This window comes from Syngnathoides biaculeatus, chromosome 9 (assembly GCF_019802595.1).
Source record: "Syngnathoides biaculeatus isolate LvHL_M chromosome 9, ASM1980259v1, whole genome shotgun sequence".
NCBI lineage: Eukaryota > Metazoa > Chordata > Actinopteri > Syngnathiformes > Syngnathidae > Syngnathoides > Syngnathoides biaculeatus.
Genome location: NC_084648.1, coordinates 17,104,059 through 17,128,428, shown reverse-complemented (window position 1 = coordinate 17,128,428; position 24,370 = coordinate 17,104,059). Strand labels below are relative to the sequence as shown.

The following is a 24,370-nucleotide window of genomic DNA, read 5'->3' as shown; positions in this document are numbered from 1 at the left end:
AAATGGTTCAACTCCACCCACGCCTATCGTATGGGTTTTCCCCTACTCATTCATTCACGCGTGCATGAGTGCATCAAACCAGTTTTGATCGACTCTCCACCCACGCACAAAAGTGTGAGCGTGTCAAGGGCAAAGTGTGTCAAAGCACCGCCCAGTCGAGAAGCTGCAGTAGTCTAACTGCCGTTTGACCGGAATTATGTCTTCGTAAATGTGTTTCTGACGGAGTCAAAATGGAGGATCAACAAACGAGTTTTCACTTGCCAGTTTGAAGAAGCCCAGTACGTGTTTTGTGTGTGTGCCTCCCAAAGAAGAAGTGAAAGTGGACTTAAAAATGTCATGTCCGTGTTTGTCCCCCCCCCGACAAAGTCGAATGATTGAAATTTATGCACAGTTGAGGAAATACGACTTCTCCGTCTGGACATCATAGCCTGCAGAGACATGAGAAACCTGGTAAGAATTTGGAGGAAAGGACTAAAAGATATGTCGTATTGTTGGATTGCATGAAATAATGGAAGCGATACTTCATAACACACAAGGGCTTTAATTCTACGCTAACCTTATTGAAACCATTTCACATTGGCTCCTGTCTCCTATTACATTGCGTATTTGTTTCCATTGTTTTCTTTCACTATTTCACCTTCATTGTGTCTTGGATTACAATTATTAAAAATAAAAAATTTGGCCCCATCATCTTGGCTTCTTCAACTTTTTTTTTTCCCGCTGTGGTTGATCCGTATTAACGACACTGGTGATGGCGTGACGGAAATTCCACACGAGCCATAACAGAAACTGGACGACACTTTCCTTTTGGTCAATTCCATTTCCTGTTCTATGGTTGTTGTCCCCCCTTCCGACATCACTGGTGACATGCATCCAAAAAAAAAAAAAAACAAAAATACAAAAAGAAACCGCTGGTCCAATTTAAAATTTAAGCGCAATCCATTCTAATAACGATTATTTAAGTGGCGGCACAGTGGATCTGCTGGTAAAGCATTGGCCTCACAGTTCTGAGGTCCCGGGTTCAATCCCAGACCCGCCTATGTGGAGTTTACATGTTCTCCCCACGCCTGCGTGGGTTTTCCCCTCCCATATTCCAAAAACATGCAACATTAATTGGACACTCTAAATTGCCCCTAGGTGTGATTGTGAGTGCGGCTGGTGGTCTCGTTATGCCCTGCGCAATTGGCTGGCAACCAATCCAGGGTGTCCACTCCCTGCAAACCTTGTGAGGATAAGCGGCTAAGAAAATGGATGGATGGATTATTTAAGTGGACCTTTTGATTTTCCTTTATTCCTATCTTCGTGTTCAAGCTGTGCATACTGTCACAGGGGCATACAATAATATAAAATGTACTTTTTAGGACTAAAATCTCGTTTTTTTTAATAAACACGTAGCCTTAATTCACTACTGTGTTTTATGTTTGTTTTTGATGGGGGTACCTGGAGAGCTAATTCATATTTTTGGGTGGTACTCGGTGTAAGTTTTAGAAGGAGTGATTTAAAGATGGAAAAAGAAACAGCTTACTGACATTTTTCCCCTGAACAATTTGGCTAACCTCGATGTCTTTCAAACTTTTTGGATAATACAGCAGTAGACAGTTTTAGGGGACATTGATCATTGATTTCGAATGTTGACATTCGAAAATTTTTTCCATGTCATCCCTACAGGCATTCCTTCTGTACCTCTTCATAATGTTTTTCACCATCGCGGCTTCCGAGAAAAAGACGTCTTGTCGCATCCGAGGCAGCAGAGCCGACTGCAGCCGCCTGAGCCTGGATGCCGTGCCGCCCGACCTCCCCGGAAACATCACCAGCTTGGATCTGTCCCACAACCGACTCAGCCAGATTCCGCCCGAGTCCCTCGCCCCATACGTAGGTCTTCTGGACCTGGACGTCGGCTTCAACAGCATCACCAGCCTGGACGGCGGGGTGTGCCGGGCGCTGCCCCTGCTGCAGACTCTCAACGTGGAACACAATGAAGTGCACATCATCCATGAGGAGGATGTGAGCGCTTGCGGCAGCCTGACCGGGTTCCGCTTGGCGAGCAACAGACTGAAACTGAAAGGGGAAGTCTTCGCAGGGCTGCAGGTACTAAATTCCTTTCGGACCACCATATGGTGACTCGAGTTTGTAACCCTAAAGAACATACACTATGTGGAAGGGTACAAGCGAATCTCAAATTTTAAGACTCACATTTCAAGCAAGTCCCCAAACAACTGAAAAAATGTGAACGCCAAGTCGAAGTCCCACTAATTCAAGTCATTACTTGAGATAACTACCAAGTCATACGATGTTGTTCATTGAAAACATCCATTACTCACAAAAGGTTTCGGATATTCGGCTTTTGGGTGAAATATCTGGATGGAACTAAAATATAAAATAACCTTGACAGGCAAATTTATAGAGAGACTGGAAGAGTCACAGAAGGCTATCGAAGTGGCACTTTGAAATGTATTCTAGATCAAACCATCTGTTGTGAATTTTGGTCTTCATAAAATAGTATGTTTAGCAAAAAAATAATAATACCTTGAACTGTATGGTATGCTTTCAAAGGTTCAGAAATGGTGAAACTAAGTTTACATTTGAAGGTTACATTCCATTTTAGGTTCATCTTGAAAAATCACCCTGAAACTCATTATCCCGAAATCTTTATGAGTTGTGTATGTGCAAATCAAAAGTAAGTCTCAAGTCCAAGGCTTAAATGTCAAGTTTCAAGCAAGACCCAAGTTATTGTGGCAAAAAAATAATGGAAATCACATCCCAATAAGCAAGTCAAGCGTCTACAAGCATGTCAAGAGGCCCAATCTTACAATGTCACAATATGTATTCATGCATTAGCCACATTGCACTCAGTATCTGTTTTTGGGATAGATTGCATAAAAGAACCAAATTAATAACTCGGGATTTCTGAATCACTTTTTTTTTTTTGCACCCAAGTCCAAGTCTTTCATTTTAAGTATCTGCCGATACCGAGTTCCAATTCGATACATAAAATTAATAAACAAAATGTCTGATTAAAAATGAGCAATTAGTGAATATAAATACATTTTTAATATTTGTCTGATTTCATGCCAGACAGTCAGGGGAGGAAATGATTTTGTCATTCCTGCTGTGTGCACCTCGGCCTTTTCGGGGTAGTGTGGCTCGATTTATGCAGTTAGCTACATGCCTGCAGTAATCTAAAAAAAGAATATATTAACATGGCAATAAAGCATAAATCAGTATTTTTTTTTTTTAACAGATTAGGAAGAACATATTCCCTTTCTGTATGTGTTGCTATGGAATTTGTCTCGATATTTGCTATTTGAAGGTAAATCCTTCTGTGATCTAATGCTAATCCTTGCTAGCCTCTCATTGGGGTTTTCCCATTGACTGTTAGCATTAAACTGGCAATTTCTGAAAAAGACAATCTGTTTTTATGACGGGCTTTCCCGATCCGATTCTAATCACCAATGGGGTGGGTTTGGGGTACCACTGATGTATTGTCTAAGTCAGGTTGAGCCTCGTGAAAACCACTCAAAGTCAAGTCCATCATAACTTTAACCTAGCAAGTCCCAGGTGCTAAAAATAGCTACCTATAGCAAGTCTGATGACTAAAGTCCAGTCATGTGACTCTCAACCTCTGCCTTGTAGAATCTGAAATTCTTGGATGTGTCCAAGAACAATCTGGACTCAGCCAAACTGGGGTCCAAGCCTCAGATGCCCAACCTGGTTGAGCTCTGGCTGGGATTCAACACATTCACGACTTTGGCCAAGGACGACTTTGCTCTCTTTAGCCATTCAACGTCTTTGCAAGTCCTCAACCTGGAATCCGTCACCATCAAGACGGTAAGGAGCAACTACAGAATGTGTTTTCACTTTTATGCAATTACAGTGTCTCTTGCTTTGGGGCCCCGTGGGGCAGTACAGCCAGAAATGGGGGTGCCTGTTGTGGTGTGCTGCTTGACAGCGACTTTTTAATACAGTATGTATTACTGCCACCAACAGGACAACAGTGGAACAGGAGCGGCTGGGATGAATTTTCCATCACATGAGTCAGATGGAGTCATTTATACTATGTTGGTTATAAAACTTAATTTAGACATTGAGGGGTCATGTTGCTTAGTAATTGGCTGCAAACCGGTCCATGAAGTACTCCTGCCCTCTGGTGTTGGAAACTTGAACGTAATAAGATGTTCAGATAACAGACGTTTCACAGAGTTTCTTCAGTACAGCTCGCATAAGCTCAATTTCCATGCATCTGTGACATACTGGAGACCAGTCCAGGGTTGAGTCTGTCTTTAATGTAAATCACAGCTGACCAACATCAACCCAAGAAAGAGCACAGGGATGACTCATCCAAGAGGTCACAAAAGACCACACAAAAACACCCAAAGAACTGCAGGCCTCACTTGCCTCAGTTAAGGTTCATGACTCCACTAGAAGAAAGAGAGTGGGCAAATATGGCTTGGACGGCAGTTCCAAGACCAAAACCACCGTTGAGCGAAAATAATATTAAGGCTCGTTTCAATTTTGCCAGATGACATCTTGCTGATCCAAGATCTTTGGGAAGGTACTCTGCGGTCTACTGAGACAAAAGTTGAACTTTTTCAAAAAGGTGTCCCATTACGTCTGGCATAAAAACAGCACACATTTCCGAAAAAGAACATCATACCAAAAGTAAAATATGGTGGTTGTAGTATAAAGGTCTGGGGCTGTTTTGTTGCTTCAGGACCTGGAAGACTTGCTGCGATAAATGGAACCATGAATTCTGCTGTCTACCAAAAAACAAAAAATGAACTTAGTTTTTGTAGCAGGACAATGATCCAAAAGACACCAGCATGTCCAGCTCTGAATGGCTGAAGAAGGGAAAAAAAAAACACGACTTTGGAGTGGCCAAGTCAAAGTCCAAACCTGAATCCTATTGAGATGCTGTGGCATGACCTTGAACAGACGGTTCACGCTGGGAAACCCTCCAATGTGGCTTATTGACAGCTTGATTACCGACTTGGCATTTTCCGTTATTGACCGGTGTTGTACAATTTCAGATAACCTGGAACCCTGCTTGGTTAACAGAGGGTTAAGCTCAGGACCTAATAATTTTTGACATTGGGTCAAGTGGTTCTGGATTTTTTTTCCTCTTCCTTCATAATACAAACTTTTATTCAAAACATTCATTTGGCATCGACTTATGTTGTCTTTGACTCTTCTTCTTAGTGGCTGAACACTTTTTCCATTGTAGTTTGCCCTCGGGCCCAAGACTGACTGGGTGTTGTAGCACCCAATAGGATGTGCGGGTCATATACAATACCAGTTTAGTGGTTCACACGGCATCCGTTTCTATGTTTTCCCACAGGTGCAGCGTGGTTCCTTCCAGCCCATTTCCCAATTACGTACGTTGATCATGGACGGGAGCAACATGGGAACGACTGGTATCTCAAAACTCTGCTCTGCTCTGTCAGGAACGTCTATCCAGACTTTGTCCCTGCAAAGAATGAAGCTGGTCACGCTCACCAATGTCACTTTCAAAGATTTACAGCAAAGTAACTTAACCTTCCTGGATCTTTCCGAAAACGGCTTGGGTAAAATCGAAGAGGGTTCATTCCAGTGGCTCAGCAAACTGAATGCACTCGTTTTGTCAGATAACAACATCAAGCACTTAACCAAGAAGACCTTTCAAGGTCTTGACAGTTTGAAGAGGCTGGATTTGAGGAAAGCGCTAGTAAAAAGTCATACCTCAGCCACTCCAATCATTGATGACTTCTCCTTCCAGCCGTTGGTTGCCCTGGAGACTTTGTGTCTGCAGAGGACTTCGGTGCGGGTGATAACGGAGCACACTTTCACAGGCTTGAAAAGTCTAAAAGACCTGGACCTCAGCTGGAGCAGTTACACGTCGCTGAAAAACATCTCCAACAAGACGCTGATCTCGCTGGGTGGGTCACTGCTACTGAAGCTCAACCTGACGGCGACGGCCATAGTGCAGATTCAACATGGCGCCTTCTCCCATTTGGGTAACCTCACCCATCTTCTTCTGGATTTCAATTACATCAAGCAGACTCTGTACGGGCCAGAATTCCAAGGTTTGGATCAACTCCAGGAGCTTCACCTCTCCTTCAATCGGCAGACGATCAACCTCAGTTCAATGTCATTTGTTGGTGTTCCCCTTCTCAAGGTCTTGACATTGTGCAAAAGTCTCACAGCCATGTCTCTGAACTTGGATCCTTCTCCATTCGAGCCCTTGTCCAACCTCGCCTACTTGGACCTTAGCAACAATAACATTGCCAATTTGAGAGGCAGCTTGTTAACCGGACTCTTCAACCTCAAGGTCCTCAACCTGCAACACAATAACCTAGCACGGTTGTGGAAGGATGCCAATCTGGGAGGGCCGGTGCTCTACCTGAAGGGTTTGGAGAAATTGACAAGCCTGCAGATGGACAACAATGGGTTGGATGAGATCCCTGCGGAGGCGTTGACCGAGCTGCGTAACCTACATGACCTCAGCCTTAGCAACAATCTGCTCAACAACCTGAAGGACTCTGTGTTCGACAGCCTGACCTCCCTGAAGGTCTTACACCTCCAGAGGAACCTCATCACGGCTGTGCGGCCCGAGGTGTTCCTGACTCCTCTGACCAACCTGAGCTCTCTTTTCATGGATAGGAATCCCTTCGACTGCACGTGTGAGAGCATCTTGTGGTTTGTGACGTGGTTGAACACCACCAACACCACCAGTATTCCCGGCTTGAGGGGACAGTACATATGCAACACGCCATTGGCTTATTTCAACCGCTCCATTTCAGATTTCAACACCCTCTCCTGCAGGGACATGGCGCCATTCCAGGCACTCTACGTCCTCAGCAGTACCCTTGTTGGGTTGCTGACCGTGACGGCACTTCTACTGCGCTTCCACGGTTGGAGGATCCAGTTCTACTGGAACGTCCTGGTCAACCGGACTTTGGGCTTCAGTGATACCAGAATGGAAGAGGTCCGGCAATTTGAATATGACGCTTACATCATCCACGCCGAAGTGGACACCAGCTGGGTGGAGAGAGCCCTGATGCCCCTTGAAGGTGACGCATGCAGGTTTTGCCTGGAAGACCGCGATTCGACCCCGGGAATGTCCCAGCTGGAGTCCATCACGGAAAACATGAGGAACTCCAGGAAAATTCTTTTCGTCGTCACCGAAAGCCTCCTCAGCGATTCATGGTGCAGCCGGTAAATTGTAAAAAATTGTCAATGTTTTCATCAATCCCAGAAAAGTCGCAACGGCTAAAATAAGATTGCTGGTATTCTCCCAAAAAATATTTTTTCATCGAACTTTTGTTTCGCTCTATGCAGATTCAAGGCCCATCATGCATTGCATCAGGTGATCGAGGCCAACAGGGACTCGGTGATTTTGGTCTTCCTTCAGGATGTACATGACTACAAACTATCACACTCGCTCTTCCTCCGCCGCGGCATGCTGAGACAACGCTGCGTCCTTCACTGGCCCGTCCAGAGGGAGCGAGTGGCCGCCTTCCGCCAGAAGCTCCTCATCGCTCTCGGGATGAGCAATCGATTCCCGCCACTGCCTTGAGCGACCGGTGGCGTAAATTGGAATTATTTTATTCTAGCTTGAGTAGTACAGGCAAACCTATGAGTTGAAAACAAAACAAAACCAAAAAAAAAAAAATAGTACAATAAACAAGACAAATTTTTCGTTGACGTGTTCCAAATGTGGGCGGCACAGTGACAGAGCTGTAAAGCGTTTGGCCTCACAGTTCTGAGGTCCAGGGTTTAATCCCGGCCCCACCTGTATGGAGTTTGCATGTTCTCCCCGTGCCTCCGTGGGTTTCATCCGGGCACTCCGGTTTCCTCCCACATCCCAAAAACACGCAACATTCATTGGACACTCTAAATTGCCCCTAGGTCTGATTGTGAGTACGGCTGTTTGTCTCCATGTGCCCTGCGATTGGCCGGCAACCAGTTCAGGGTGTACCCCGCCTTCTGCCCGTTGACAGCTGGGATAGGCTCTGGCACTCCCGCAGCGCTGGTGAGGATAAGTGGTGAAGAAAATGGATAGATGGATGGATGGATATTGCTAATGTTTTGTCCAGGAAAATGTTTACAGCATCTTGTAATTTGAGACAAAAATGTTTAAATAGCTGTATTAATTGCAGGTTTACTTTTTTGTGAGATAGTAATCAATGTATTTATTTCAGTTTGAGTGTTGTGATCTAATGGAAAATGAAATTATGCTTTTTATCCATTGTTAAGAATATTCCTACCATTTTGCTGACAAACTATTGAATCCTCATTTAAAACTCTTGGTGACATCTAGTGGCTATTTACATTTACTGCATCCTACAACCTGTGCATTTAACCCGAGTAATACATAATAAAATACATACATACAATACATCTTACTTGTCCACATTAGATTTGGGGTTAAGTGACCCTATCCCAAATGACTTTTAGCGGGAGAAGCGGGGTACAACCTGAACTCGTTGCAAATGAATTGCAAACATTGTGTTGTGCATTCATCCAATTTATATTCTGCTGGTCCTCGTTAGGATCACGGGAGAGCTGGAGCCCATCCTAGCTGATTTGTGGTGAGAGACGTGGGGAACACCCTGGACTGGCAACTAGTCAGTTGTGTATATAGAGCTCGTGCACCTCCGTGACTTTTGTTTACGTCGCCATATTGCCGGTCAAGCTAAGCATTGCTCAATCCAGTCGGTTGGAGATGGCACAGAAATATGTCTTGTCGCACGACGCCCGGAGTCTTGTCTAATACTGTCACACATTTAGAAGGTGAAAATAGACGACGGTACGTGGAAAAATTAGAAAAACTCAGTATAGACGACTTGTATTTAATACCAAAGTCGATGTTTTCGCCCATAAGAAATTGGACTGTAAATTCCCTTCCGTTTGTCTTGGACAACTGGATCTACACATGGATCTGGTGAGTAAGTGGTCGAGATTGACACGGAAAACTTTGAAAGCATAGAAAAGTCTGGACGCACACGAATACTTTGTTGCTGGATCTGTTCTCAATCAGGACTAAGTCCCAGTCCTAGTGACGGTTTTGACGGCTTGTGAATGCGGAAGTGTGTTCGGCCACACCTGAACCTTTGCCAGAATCCACCGATCTTTTCAGCAAGTATTCAATACAAATACCAATATTTCAATAAATGACCGCTGGTATTACACAAACTCGCATTCATTATCTATGATTGGAAAAAAAAAAAGAAAAAAGAGGACGGTGTCGTCTCCATGGAACGTACACGGAAGCGATTGCGCCCACACTTAACCTCCGAAAACCTCTGCGACAGACATTTTTTTTACCCACATTGTTCTCAAATGAACCAACTTGGCATTATAAATACTTTTTGTTAATTTGGAATCGAGAAGAATAATTCCTACCTGAAATGAAGCGATCGCTACACAGGCATGTGTGTATTTTGGTTTGGGCACCATCCATCACATTTAATTGCCAAAATCCATCGATATTTTCTGGTCTTTTCAGTTAGTATTCCATAGGATGATCTCTTTGAATATCTGTCTCGTTTGTTGTGACAACCAAGAGCACAACAGGTCTTTGTTATCGTAAATATTCTCCTCCCGTTCAATGTCTCCCAGAATGTCAAGAAACTCTGTTTGGCCGGCAATATGGAACCGTGAAAATGGTGACGTCACGTGGACGAGCTCTATAGTCTAAGTGAAAATGTCTTGCCACGTCTGACCACGATGCTGGAGGAGTTGCCACCATTGATTGACTTATTTTTAAAACCAGCTAATTAAAATAAATTATCTTCATGTCTAACAATCATCCATTCTCCCAGCCTCCCTTACTGTTTGGGAACGACCGTGGAAATGCTCGGCGCTATGCTAACTTGCGCTGCACCAGCTAGCTTCGAGTTGCATCCGGGCAGCTAGCGCTGTTCGACACAGTCCGTCCACAATGCAGAGCCGCTCTTCAGCTCAATCATCCTTCGCTCTTTGGCAGAAAATAAGCAAGGCCTCTGACAGGTATTGTTGTCACTAAACTAGAACGAGGAGTAATTAACAGAAGAAGGAGGGGGAAGCCATACTCTGCACTAAAATGTTGTGAATTGTACTTCGGTTGCGAAACACCAGAATCAGCACTCAGGTGATAGTGGTACCTTACACTTTGCACAGGTGGTTTTAACGTTGTTACAGAGAAAAGTTACCGATTATGGACAGCAAATTACCAGGCGCGTTAATTAATCTCGAGAGAATAAATAATAATAATGATCGACACAGTAAGCACACGTGAAATATGTGAAAACCAGAAATTAAGAGCTCCCTTGAATATTCCTTGATTCCGTGTCTTGGGGTTCCCTAATGGCCACCAGCCAGCGTCCCTCAGTGACAAATTATGATTATTTATAAGCAGTGCTTTGTCAATTATAGGAGCCAATGTCAGCCACCTCTCAGGGGCCCCTGGGAATTGCCTAGTTTGCCTATCTTGTTGCAGAGTCTATAATCATTACACAAACATTCAACTTTCAACACATTGACCTGTTTACATTTGGGGGAAAAAAAAAACAGCGCAAAGTGCGGTCCGGCCAGCCCCTCCCATGACACACGTGACCGCCCGGCCTTCTGCTTGTCATATAACCTCCCCAGCCTGCCTCCAACCACCACTGTAAAACTACAGCCTAGCAGCATGGCGATCATCCCCGCCGGCATGTCCGCACCGTTGCTGGGTGCCGGCCTGCTTCTGGCCCTGGTGGCGCTCACCTATAAACGACTGAGCTCCTACCTGAAAAACTGGGCGGTCATGAAACCCATCCCGGCCGTAAGCCGCACTTATCCCTTCATCGGCAACGCGTTGGCGTTGAAGACGGACGCGGTGGGTGAGTGGTTACCGCGGTCTGGATGTTGCCAAGTCCGGCAACCGGCTATTTTTGTTGTCTAATTTGTCCATTTTCAATGAAAAAAAAAAAAAAGTCATAATGTTCCAATAACAATTGTGTATTTTAGGACAACATATTTTCATGAAGTAAAAACTTGTAATTTGCGACAATAAGTATATTCTTTGAGATCAAATCGTAATGTGAGGATAATAAATTCATATATACTGCAACTGCTGGGGGATAAAATGTGTGTTTGTGACACACTTTGCAAAATAGAGATTCTGATTGATATTTTTTTTTGAAATTGTAATGTTCTCAGAATAACATCTTTATGAAGAAAAAAATTAATATATTAATAACAACAAGAACAAAGTTGTATTTTTCAAGATACTGCTATAATGTTACAATATTTTTTTCTAGTCTTTTAAGTGACCCAAAACTAATGTAGAGAGAAATATTTGGTTCCCAATTCAGTTCATAGATACAGTATGCACCTTTTTGAAAGGATATGAAAGTTATTCCAAATATTTTTTTAAAAATTGTAATGTTCTCCAAATAACATCTTTAGGAAGAAAAACGTTAATATATTAATATTTACAAAAACAAGGTCATATTTTTTCAAGATACTGCTATAATATTACGATAATTTTTTCTACTCTTTTAATTGACCCAAAACTAATGTAGAGAGAAATATTTGGTTCCCAATACAGTTCATAGATACAGTATGCACGTTTTTGAAAGGACACAACAGTTTATTGAAAATTATTTTTTTTTAAATTGTAATGTTCTCAAAATAACATATTTAGGAAGAAAAAAGTTAATATATTAATAATATTTACAAAAACAGCCATATTTTTTTTCAAGCTACTGCTATAATGTTACAAATTGTTTTTAGCCTTTTAATTGACCCAAAACTAAAGTAGAGAGAAATATTTGGTTCCCTATACAGTATGCAAGTTTTTGAAAGGATACGACAGTTTATTGCAAATGATTTTGCAGATCCCTAAGCTGTGCCTCATGGACCCAAATGTCAGAACCTCGTGTGGACACAAACAATGTTTATCTTGTGTTGCAGATTTCTTCCAGCAAATTCAGGGTTATGCAGAAGAGTTCTGCAATGCGCCGCTGATTAAACTTTGGCTCGGGATGTTGCCGTTTGTGATTCTCTATCATGCAGAGACTGTTGAGGTGCGGTGTGCGCGCGTGTGTCCACTGTATATCAATTTTTTTTTTTTTTTTGGTTATGCTGCGGCCAAAGTTATTTCCAGACCCCCTTGGGGCACCAGCCATGAAAAAGTCATGGAAAGCATGAGTTTGTTTTTTTTTTTTCATTGTCACACTGGTGGGATTTGTGGCGGTGCTGCGTGGGGGGGTGGGGGGGGGGGTTTGAGTCAAGTTTAGGGCAGCACGCAAGGAGGGCAGGAGTAAAAGGGAATCTCAAAAAGGTACTTTGATGTATGAGTGACGCAACTTATGAGTTTCTCGACACATGAGGTGTCATTCAGCCAAAAGTTTGATTTCCCTATTTGTGAACTTGAGAGCAAACTTGATAATGTGGCAGTGAAACAATCAGCAAAGCAAGGTCAACCCCAGCTCTACGGAGCTAAACATAAAACTAAGAGAAATTACAAACCGTGGATTTAAAGAGGCGGCACGGTGGAACAACTGGTTAGAGCATCCGCCTCACAGTTCTGAGGACCGGGGTTTAAATCTTGGCCCTGCCTAGATGGAGTTTGCATGCTCTCCCTGTGCCTGCGGGGGTTTTCTCCGGGCACTCCGGTTTCCTCCCACGTCCCCAAAACATGCATGGTAGGCTAACTGTTGTTTGTAGATATGAGCCCTGCGATTGGCTAGCAACCAGTTCAGGGGCAAATAGCGAAACATTTACAGTTTAGCTTCAAGGCACTACTGTATGATTGATATAGAGTATTTAAAGAGCTGGCGGTTTTCCAGTTTTGATGTTGATATGGACCAATATCAGCCAGGAAGTGGCGAGACTGGAACTTCGGTGTGGTCAAGACAACCTGGCGTTGAACACTCTAAAGATTGTAGAGATGATTGTGGGCTTCAGGAGGCATCCTTGACCACAGCTGCCAACTGTCAACCGTCGAGATCTTCAAGTTCTTGGGAATTACAGTCTCAAAGGACCTGAGGTGGGAAATGACCATCAACTCCATCCTCAAAAAAAAAAAAAAAGCCCAGCAAAGGATGTAGTACTTGCGGCTTCTGAGGAAGCACGGTCTGTCACAAGAGCTGCTGAAACCCTTCTACATGGCGGCTATCCAATCAGTACCGTGTACCTCCATCATGGTCTGGTTTGGGGCCGCCACAAAAAAGGACAAACTCAGAATGCAACGGACAACCGCTGAACGGATTGTCGGCAACACGCTACTCACTATCGAGGACTTGCACGTAACGCGAACTGGGTCCAGAGCGGGCAGGATCCTTTCGGACCCTCTACATCACAGGTGTCAAACTCAAGGCCCGGGGCCCAGATCTGGCCTGCCACATGATTTTATGTGGCCTGCAAAGCCAAATCTAGTGTGTCAATTTCCATGATTCTTGTAAAAATTTGCACCAAAATTTCAAATTGTCATATATCATAAATGCTAAAGTTGAGATATTTCAAGTATTTTTGTGTTACCAAATGTGAATGGTTGAAAAACACATTAACATTGATTTCTGATTCCAAAAATGGTTCATAAATGATGTAAATTTGATGAGATGATTAAATATTTTTGTTCCACAGTCATAACGGCCCTCTGAGGGAAACCGGAACAACAATGCGGCCCGTGAGAAAAATGAGTTTGACACCCCTGCTTTACATCCTCATCTCTCAGTGCATTGTCATCATTATCATTTTTAGAATGAGGGTCTACGTTTTATGCCAGTTTACTGTAGTAACATTTTTGCCTCTCGTCAGCCAATCGTGAGCAACCCTGTTCATATGGACAAATCCAGCATCTACAGCTTCCTCCATCCCTGGCTTGGAACCGGTCTGCTAACCAGGTATGGAAGTATGAAACTGATGTCATTATATACTTATATTAAATAGTACACGCAACAAATCTTTGTACTGTATTTTCCGCACTAAAAGGCGCACCGCATTGTAAGACGCACCTTCAATGAATGGCCTATTTTAAAACTTTTTTCAGATATAAGGCGCACCGCACTATAAGGCGCATACAATAGACGCTACGGTAGAGACTGTGGTTACGTTATGCATCCATTAGATGGAGCTGCGCTAAAGGCTCCATATCGATCCATATATAAGGCGCACCGGAATATAAGGCGCACTGATAAAATTAAAGGCTATTAGGTGTGCCTTATAGTGTGAAAAATACAGTAATTCAGTATTTCCAATATGTTGAGGATATCCACTTCTGATTGAGGTTCATTTTGGGATATTCCCGAGTAGGAGTTATTCGCCCCAAATGGCTACTTCTGACAAAAAAAAAAAAAAAGTAGACGTCCTGAACCGTCTCAGTGGGCTGAATTTACTAACTTTGGTTGAACGTTCGACAGCACGGGGCCGAAGTGGCGAGAGCGGCGCAAGATGCTCACCCCAACATTCCACTTCACCATCCTGCAGGACTTCCTGGAAGTGATGAACGAGCAAGCCGAGGTGCTGGTGAACAAGTTGGCCTCCCAGGCAGGCAGAGGCCCTTTCAACTGCTTCAACTACGTCACGCTGTGCGCACTGGACATCATCTGTGGTCAGTGTACTCGTGCAGCCGAGGACTGGGAGAGATGGCAAGATTACAAAAAATCAGACGCAGGCTGAGGAAATTACACCAAAACAAAACAACAGTAGCCTACGTTTACTGTGCATATTAACAACTGAATATCGACTGTCTAAAAATACAAAACCACAAATTGATTAAATAAGTAACCACGACAACAGAAGAAGGCAGGTCAAAAAGGTTTTTAATTTGAAGTAAATATTTGAAGTTATGTATGGCAGGGGACACTTCTCCCCCCTCAAATTTTAAATAAAGGGCAGGGAAAGACAGTACGGTAATTCCCGGCCCACAGAGCGCACCTGGTTACAAGCCCCACCGAGTAGATTTGTCAAGGAAATACCATTTGGTACAGACATACGCAGCAGGTGTGTAAAAGCCGCATGTGCCCACATTGAAGCACAAGATATTTACAAAGATGGTACACAGAGAGTTTAACACTAGCACAGCGCTAACGCTAATGCTAACACTAGCGCCGCGCTACTGCTAAAACTAACTGGGCCGGTTAAAATAAAGCATAATAACTGGTTAACGATTCCATTCTCTCAGTTTGTGTTTAACAACAACTAATAAAACCTGAATGATATTAAAAAAATGCCAGGTGTGGGACTTTTCCAGCTATATATACACTGTAATTTTCCGGCCTACAGAGCACACCTTGTTACAAGCCTCACCGAGTACATTTGTAAATACCATTTGGTACATACATACGCCGCAAGTGCCCATATCAAAACCCACATTGAAACACGAGATATTAAATAAAGAAAAACGGTACACAGAGTTTAACGCTAGCACAGCGCTAGTGCAAACGCTAACAGGGGCAGTGAAAATAAAACTTACCGGTATATATCACTGAGACACGCCAGTAACACAGCAGCAACATGCTAGCACAGCGCTAACGCTACCGCAGCGCTAACAGGGCCGGTAAAAGTCACTATCTCGGCACATATATTCCACCGGTCTCACTCGAGTGCCCCCTTGCGGCCGTCGGAAAAAATGCACACATTAGCCGCATCACCGCAGAGTTGAAAGCGTGTCAAAAAAGTCGCGGCTTTTAGGCCGGAAATTACGTTAAGTTATGAATTGCGCAATTTTCACAATCTCTTTTGCAGAAACCGCCATGGGAAGGAAAATATACGCCCAAAGCAATTCTGAGTCCGAGTACGTCCAGAGCGTCTACAAGTAAGTTTAAGTATGTATTTTATTTTTGTACGCAGTGCATAATTTGAGGATATGACAAATGCGTTTGTATCTGTTTTAGAATGAGTGACATCATCAGTCGCAGGCAGAGGTCGCCGTGGTTTTGGCCCGAATTTACGTACAAATACTTCGGCGAAGGGAAGGCGCACGACAGCACGCTCAAAATGCTTCATTCCTTCACGTATGAGGTAAGAGCCCATTTTGATTCTTATATTCATTCATGATGATTTACATTTGATTTTGCATGTTCAAATTTACTGAGTAATGATTGCATCGCACTTATGATGATGAAATAACACAATGCTGCCAGTGAGAGGATAGCAAGATAAACAGCTTGTATGGGAGTAAATATGTGCTGCCACCAGGATTTGAATTAAAAACGCCACCGAAAATTTTTTGTTGGAAAATGCACATTTCCAATAGCTGTATTTCAGTTTAAATTTTCAATGTTAACAAATACGCCATAATCAAAAAATGAAACCTTTAAAATTCAAACGCAATATTTTCTGTCTCCTGAGATTCAACTCGCTACAATTCGCCGTCTGAAATTCACCGTCTAAATTCAGGCAGGATTACTTCCGATCAGAACCCAACAACCGGCCAATCCAGTTACGCTTTCTTAGTCACGTGACGTCACATTTCAGGGAGCCACAAAAGAATGAACTTTGCTTATTTCCCCTTCCCATGATTTCCCGTCAGGTGATTCGTGAGCGAGCGGAAAGTCTGAAACTGGAGGACCAGACTGAGCCTGAGACCAGGAAGAGGCGAGCGTTCCTGGACATGCTGCTTAAGACCAAAGACGAAGATGGAAACGCCATGAGCCACCAGGACATCCAGGAGGAAGTGGACACCTTCATGTTCAGGGTCAGTACTCCCCCATTCATATATAATAATTTATCCATGAAATATTCTCAAGTCAAGAAGTAACACGTACAGTGTGGTAATCACTGAAATTGCACAAGGTTTGAAGAAAGAAGTTAAAAACTGACTTAATTCAAAGACATGATCCACATTTTTTAAACAAATAACATACACTTCAATCGGACAATTAATTTTCCAAAACCACGCAGAGCCACAAAATAACGATGAAAGAGGCGCATGTGGCTCCGGAGCCGCGGGTTGCCGACCCCCCGTGTAGCCTCTACACAGCGTGTACCTCATGAAAAGCTGAATTATTATTTCTATATAATTCTCTTTTAGGAAACAAGTACATAATGCATCAAAGTTCTGCTAATATTTATTTTAAAATCACTACACCGCATGGAAATCAGTGTATATGTTTCTTTTGCATAGAAATGATGTTTGTAGATTAATGTGTCGTCGCAGGGCCACGACACGACGGCGGCCTCCATGAATTGGGCCCTTCACCTGCTGGGCTCTCATCCTGACGTGCACTGCAAAGTTCAACATGAGCTTCAGGAAGTGTTTGGTAACACACATGCACACACACACGCACGCACACTGACTCATTGCCTCAAATGTGTTTGTTTGGAGTTTAGAGTTGAGCTTCGGGCAAATGATAGCTGTGAAGAGCCAAAAAGCCCAAACAAACACAGTATGATTCACTTCTGCTCTCAGCCGATTTGGAGCGTTTTGCGCGGTCGCGTACGAACGGAGGGGTGTCGAGGGTTTGGTGCGCGCCATCAATGTCGGGGTGTTCGAGGAGGTGCGTGGCGTCAACAAGCTTGTGGCCCCGTCACACCATGACGTTCTGGTCAACGTTCTCTGAACATTTCAATCGTTCTATTTTTCAGCGTTCTCAAATGAGGATGACACATCTGGCGTGTGATTAACGTGTGTCTAACGCACGAGAAGCGTGTAACAGCGACCAAATAAGATACCCCTACAAACCATTAGCGTGTGCTGACGTGTCACTGCCGCGCGACGAGCGATTTGTCAACGTTAAACGAGCGTGTTGCGCGTGTGACTAAACGGGTGAATAGCGACAGAATAGCGTTTTGCTGGCGTGTCATTTTTACAGTGGAACGGGAACGAAAACGGTGGAAATTTCATCCTCGCTTCAGTTGTTCTCGTGAGTTTGAACAGTCAGCATCATGCCGCCTAGACGAAAAAAAGGTGGGGGTGCGGACTTCAGCAACTAGCGCTGCAAGTAAGAATGCAAAGCATTGGTATATATACCCACATGCGCGGACGTTCGGGAAACGCTCGAATGACCCTCAATGGACGCCGAAGGACGTTCGGTTGACTTTAGTTACACACTGTGTCCGCGAGGGGATTGTTCAGTGGTCGTTGACAGGTCGCCAGTGAGTCGTTCGCTGCAAAGCGCTAGAGTAACGACTGACTAACGATAGCCAAATGCGTGCAACGCTCGAACGTTAGTAAAATGTTCCACGGACGTTCTTGAACGTTCTGCAGCGTTTAAAATTAAATGTTGATGAACGCTGGTCTCGGTGAGAACTTTTGTGCGTGTTCAAAACTTTATCTCCGGACCGGCGTTCTCCGCCGATTCCCAGCGATCATTGACGTTCACGAGCGTTCAGACAACGCTCTTCTGGCGCTATCCCAGCGACCATGGGCGACTACCAACGTTTCCTCAAACGCTATAGAACGCTGACCAGAACGTCACGGTGTGACGGGGCCATTAGTAGAAGTCTGTTCGCTCCCTTCAGTGTAGAGATCGTGCACGTGACGTCACCGTTTCGACGGCGCCATATTTGCCGGTCAAACTAGGAAGGTCGGCGGTGCGGGGGTCGTTGAACCGGAGCAGATTTTTCACAATGCCCGAGACCTGTTGTGCCGTTTGTCGTCACAACAGATACTTTTTGCTGACGTCACGCCGACCACGTGTTTGTTCGTTTTGGACGGCAAGATCGTGTCTACACATCACGGCTAGGAAGCGATAAATGTATACTGTCATGTTTTGGCTACGGTTAGCGTTTCATCTTTTATCTTGAACGAACACTCTAACCACAAGCGATTGACGCAGTTGTGCTGGCGTGAGGAATAAAGGAAGAAGAAAGAAAGAAGCCACACGCAAAACTCGAGAGTGTTGTGTCGACGTCAGCCGGGCACGAAGAGACAAGACAAAAAGGAAGTGAGCTAGAGAGGTTGACGGGGGAAAAATCAAAATCAATGTCCCCCACGTTAAAAAGTACAGTTGGACTCTACCTTGTTCAATAACACGACAGCAAGATCATAACATGGTGTCAGAGTGAGGGAAGTATAACTACGGACTCACGGGAAAGAAAAAAAAACGGGCGTTCGGCGATACAACTCATCCAATTTATTCAAGCAACACGCCGAACTCATGTTCACGAGCCCGCTTAAAAACAGAGCTGAAAATGAAAAGTGCAGTTACCTCTTGCTGTGGATCGGCGATAAAGGGAGAGGATTTCAGCAACACGTGGACACTGACCGGAGACGAAGATAAGTTGCTAAAAACTTATTCCGAAAAATTCTTTGATTACCTCACTCCGAAACCGAACCCCGTATTTGCTAGATATAAGTTTCCCGAGAAGGCGCAAGGTAGCTGTGAGTCATTTGAACACTTTGTGACAGAACTCGAGCTGTTGCTGAAAGACTATAACGGCACAAACAGCGATGAGATGGACAGAGACCGCATACTTTTTGCTACCAACTCACCGAGTGCGCGTGAAAAGTTACTCAGCCAAAAGCCATCAACCTAGCTAGCTCCCACGAGTTAGCAGAAGTGCAGCTAAAGGGTATGGCTAGCAACAGCCACGAGGTTCACGTTATCCACCGCAAACCGGGAAGTTTCACTGTGGGTGCTCGTAGGCATATTGACAGCCCAAAGACCTCCGTATAAATATGTAACACGTGTGGAGGACATCACAGTAAATTAGCTGAATGCCCGGCAAAAGGTAAACAATGCCTGTGTCAGACCACTTTTTCTGTCTGTTCTTACAACCATAAACCACACAATGAAATACCGTGATGAAAATGTCGTAAGACGCTTATAAGCAAGACAGTATTCACAAAAAGATTACTAAACACGCGAGTCGTATTGTAGTTTTGCCATCCAGTATGGCGTCGCAAACAAAAGTCAAGTAACTCATAACATCACGGGAAAAGTATCTATAGACGAGACAGATATTCAAAGATATCATTCTATAGAATACCAGCTGAAAAGACCAGAAAACATCGACGGATTGCCGGTCAGACAAAGCCGCTCGGCAGTACGGGAGTCGTTGAACCGCAGCAGGTTTTTCAAATTGGCTGAGACCTTTTGTGCAGTTGGTTGTTGAAGGCAGTGAACGACTCACAGAGTTTTTCCCTCCCCCGCGTCTTCAGGTACGTCAGAACGTGTGGCCAGCATGGAGGACCTGAAGCAGCTCAAGTACTTGGAGTGCGTCATTAAGGAGGCCTTACGCCTCTATCCCTCCGTGCCCTTCTTTGGACGCAGCCTCTGTGAAGATATAAATATCAGTATGTATAATAACACTGGAGATGAAAAGGAGTCAGTTAACATTGAACTTTTAGTGAAATTATAGAAATATCTGCAACATTACGTTAAAATAGTGGCAAAAGGCGTCTGATCCCTTGTAAAACTGACGCGGGCATCCTTTTCACAAATACTGTAATTGTATGTATATTGATATGATAAAATTGCCCTGATGTTAGGAACCACGCTAATAGCTATAACCAGGACACGTGGAAAATTTTAAGAGCTAAAATTAGTGCGAATCCGTCGATTAGTTAACAGCGTGCTATTTCCCGAGGTCACCAAGATGCGTCCGTTTACAGTGGTCATCGAGGGGCAAAAATTATGAATGTGATTTACGCTGCTTTCTACTTTTTGCTAACTAGCCTAGCTCATTCGAGCGCATCTGACGCTTAGGTCAAAGCATAAGGCATGTTTATGCGACAAAATAATTCCAACATGTTGAATCTGAATCAATTTGAAAATCCTTTGCATCAAGGAATAACTCTGTGTGCATGTGTATTCTTATAAACCTCCTCAGATCTTAGCATCCCATGCTAACTGCTATGATACATGATTTATATCTGTTTTCCGTTTTTGGAAAACAGGCTCATTTGTACGACTGTGACTAAGGTACCCTTAGCTTTGGTGTCTGTTTGCTGTCATATTTTTGCTATAAGGTGATCATATTATAGTTTCCGACATCATAGATTTAACATGAACATTTTTTTCATAAGGAATTATTATGTTTATGAGTGTGAAAAGATGCGTCTTTAAAAAACTGCTTTGGTGTTAGCATCCATGCTAATCGCAAAACTATGCCTGCAAGTTGAATGAACAAAACAGGACAAAAAGTCGAAATATGATCTCTAGGTACTTTTTACTTTTTGTAAAAATAGCCTTGCTCATTTTCCAACCATTGACGGTGCCAACTCGGGATGTTTTTCATATTCATATATTTTTCATGTTTTTCATTTTCATTCATGTTTTTCCAAAAAATAAAATCATTTTTGTGTATTTCGACAGACGGTTTTAAAGTCCCCAAAGAAGCCAGCGCCATCGTCCTCACGTACTCTCTCCACCGAGATCCTCGGTTTTTCCCCGAGCCGGAGGAGTTCCGGCCCGAACGTTTCCTGCCTGAAAACTCAGTGGGGAGGCCTCCCTATGCGTACATCCCCTTCTCGGCTGGCCTCCGCAACTGCATCGGTATGACCAGAACTCGTTGATCCGTTGCGCGGTCTCCTCGTGCTTATATGAATGCAGATTCTAATACAACAGCTAATGATGGTACGAAAAGTTCTCCGCCTGTTAATGCTAATGTCGATGCTAATGCTTCCCTTCATGTTAATTCTCTTTCTTCCTCACTTGCCAATGCTTCTCTTTTTGATAACGCTAATATGTCTCCTCACAGTAATGCTAACTTTATTACGCTTATGTTTGAAAAATAATGAAATGCTCTCATTAATTCAAATTTTATTGCTCACGCTTCTCACGTTAATATTAATGTCTGTCTTCATGCTAATGCTTCGTCTTGTCCTCGTGATTCTCCTCAGCTGATGCTAATTTTAAGTCTTCTCCATGTACTAATATTAATGCTACAGTAATTTTATTCATCCATCCATTTTCTGAGCCACTTATCCTCATGAGGGAGCCTATCCCAGCTATCTTCGGCCAGGAGGCATGGCACACCCTGAACTGGTTGCCGGCCAAATCGCAGTACTTGTGCTTCTCCTTGCGATAATGCTAATGCTAATATTGATGCTAATATTATTGCATATCCTCATTAATGATAACATGAATTCTAATATGGATGCAAATATTAATGCTTCTCTTAAATGTAATGTTAATGCTAAGGCTAATACTTTCAACTCATGCGAATACTTTTTTTCCCCAAATCTGGCAGGTCAGCGCTTCGCCATCATGGAGGAAAAAGTGGTGCTGTCATCCATTTTGCGTCAATTCAACGTGAAAGCCGAGCAATCGCGCGAGGAGCTGCGTCCGACGGCGGGGCTCATCCTGCGGCCCGAGCACGGCATCTGGATTCAGTTGGAAAAGCGGGAAAAAGCGCAGCGGACGCTTCTCATTTGAGCAAAAAAAAAAAAATAAAAAGTTTGCCAAAGAATGAAATATGGGCTTTGACGGTTTTTTTTTTTTTTAAATAATTCTTCAGTACGAAGTCGTTCTACATGTACATTCTTTGTAAATTGGTGATGATACTTGTAAATTTTATTGTATATTGTTATCCAATTTGAAGCATGGAAAGTTCATGACTAATTTTCCAATTCAACTAAAACTTTAAAAATGTATTTGTAGCTATGATATATTTTGTGATTCTATTTAACTCTACGACTGCATATTTTAAAAGTCAAATTAAAATATTTTTTAATCACGATTGTGTCCAAGTCATTTACTTAAACGCTTCTATTTACTTTTATTATTAAAACGCTTAGAAACCATCATCCTTTTCCACCTCATGCTGAAATTGTGATAAAAATGGAAAAAAAAAAGTTTTTTTTCTCTGTGGGAATTTATTTGAACATTTAATTTACGTTTTATACATGTTTTTTTTTCAATGCGCCAAAAAGTTTATCGTGCTTTTTCTAACTGTAGACTACATTTAAATAAAATGTTAACTCCTGCTATTACAAGTTTGACAATTAAAAAAAAAAAAAAAAAAATATATATATATATATATATACACACAACACACACACACACACACACAAATCCATATACACATAAAAGTAACTTTCTTTTGGCTTGTGTCATATATATATATATATATATATATATATATATATATACACACACACACACACACACAAACACACAGATGTAACTGTAAGGTGGAATGGTGTGGCCTCACAGTTCTGGGGACTCTGGTTCAAACCCGGCCCCGGCTGTGTGGAGTTTGCATGTTCTCCCCATGCCTGCGTGGGTTTCCTTTGGGCACTCCGGTTTCCACACACATCCCAAAAACATGCAACATTAATTGGACACTCTAAGTTGTGGTGCGATTGAGAGTGCGGCTGTTCGTCTTCATGTCCCCTGCGTTCGGCTGGCAACAAGTCCAGGGTGTTCACTCCCGCAACCTTTGTAAGGATAAGCGGCTCAGAAAATGGATGGATGGCCAACGTTCCAACTTCACTGGAATTGGGGTTGTATTTCTTTACCATAGGCCCGAGAGATAATGTATATAAAGATAAGCTTTGCCGCTTGCGTGTTCAAACGGCGAGATAAAAGCAGATTAGTCGCTATCTTGAGCACATTTACGCACACTTGCCAACTGTGCGTAGATTATCGTTTGTTTACACTTTAGCGGCACAAAGGTTGCAGAATCCAAGAGCCGAGAGCGATTGGGTGACTTTTAAAGTTGCGCTGAAGCGTAACGACCTTGAAATACGCTTAGATCTTGCTAATGGTGGCTAGCTTTAATAATATTCATAATAATTACAATGAAAGCTGTTTTGACTTGCCTTTTTGTTTTACTGTATGGTTGATTTTATATATCGATATATATATATACACACACGTGCGTGTTCGTGTGTATATGGTACAAGATTGGAACTACCTAGAGCGAATCATGTTTTATTAAAAACGATTTCATGGTGATGATCATTATCTTGGTATTAAAGCGTGTCTACGGTGGCCCATTGAGGTCAATGAGGATGAATGGTCGGTCAGTCGTCACGATGGCAGGACAGCGTGACAAACGATCCCCATCCATAACGTCCCAACAGAGGAGGGCAGTGGATGATGAACGGATGAGGATTGTTTCAATTATTCAACGCGTCGCATAATCAATGCTGGCCAAGACGTTCAGAAAGTGGGAATTATTTATATGAGAATATGAGCAAGAAAATCGCGCACACACACACGGATAATTTTTGTCGATTTTTTTCCCCCATCTTAATGTAAACGTAGTGTCAATTCATTCTACTCCTCGGGGAACAGAAGTTAATAAAAAAAACTGTAAACTACCTGGTGGGCGGAGTGTATGTAGAGTACATTAAATAAAAGTAGACTAAGGAAGGGTTGAAGAAAAAGTACACCAAGTAGTCGAAGAGGAGAAGAAAGTAAAAGGTGAGGAATTACTATAAATATATGCAGAAATGATACTGTACTACCCAAAAAAAAAAAAAAAAAAAAAAAAAAAAAAAAAAAGAGATGAGATGTGAATTTTGTTGTAT

General features: G+C 43.0%; 3 protein-coding genes across 3 annotated transcripts in view; 2 read left to right on the top strand and 1 right to left on the bottom strand.

The window, feature by feature from the left end:
• Positions 1 to 14,536, bottom strand: part of sorbs2a (sorbin and SH3 domain containing 2a) — a 76,280-nt gene extending 61,744 nt beyond the window's left edge. The window contains exon 1 of the mRNA XM_061828902.1: positions 14,403 to 14,536. The gene's annotated coding sequence lies outside the window, so the exon portion shown is untranslated. The remainder of the gene's footprint in view (positions 1 to 14,402) is intronic.
• On the top strand, positions 79 to 9,171 carry tlr3 (toll-like receptor 3). The gene is made up of 5 exons (XM_061828903.1): positions 79 to 450; positions 1,669 to 2,088; positions 3,634 to 3,828; positions 5,336 to 7,191; positions 7,315 to 9,171. The coding sequence occupies exons 1-5, from the start codon at positions 439 to 441 to the stop codon at positions 7,550 to 7,552; spliced, it is 2,721 nt and encodes a 906-aa protein (XP_061684887.1). The 5' UTR covers positions 79 to 438; the 3' UTR covers positions 7,553 to 9,171.
• On the top strand, positions 10,433 to 22,429 carry LOC133505650 (cytochrome P450 4V2). Its single transcript, XM_061828905.1, has 11 exons — positions 10,433 to 10,838; positions 11,914 to 12,026; positions 13,762 to 13,847; positions 14,364 to 14,554; positions 15,691 to 15,760; positions 15,840 to 15,966; positions 16,478 to 16,642; positions 17,105 to 17,207; positions 20,051 to 20,185; positions 21,207 to 21,386; positions 22,084 to 22,429. The coding sequence occupies exons 1-11, from the start codon at positions 10,649 to 10,651 to the stop codon at positions 22,266 to 22,268; spliced, it is 1,545 nt and encodes a 514-aa protein (XP_061684889.1). The 5' UTR covers positions 10,433 to 10,648; the 3' UTR covers positions 22,269 to 22,429.
• Positions 22,430 to 24,370: the final 1,941 nt, after the last annotated feature.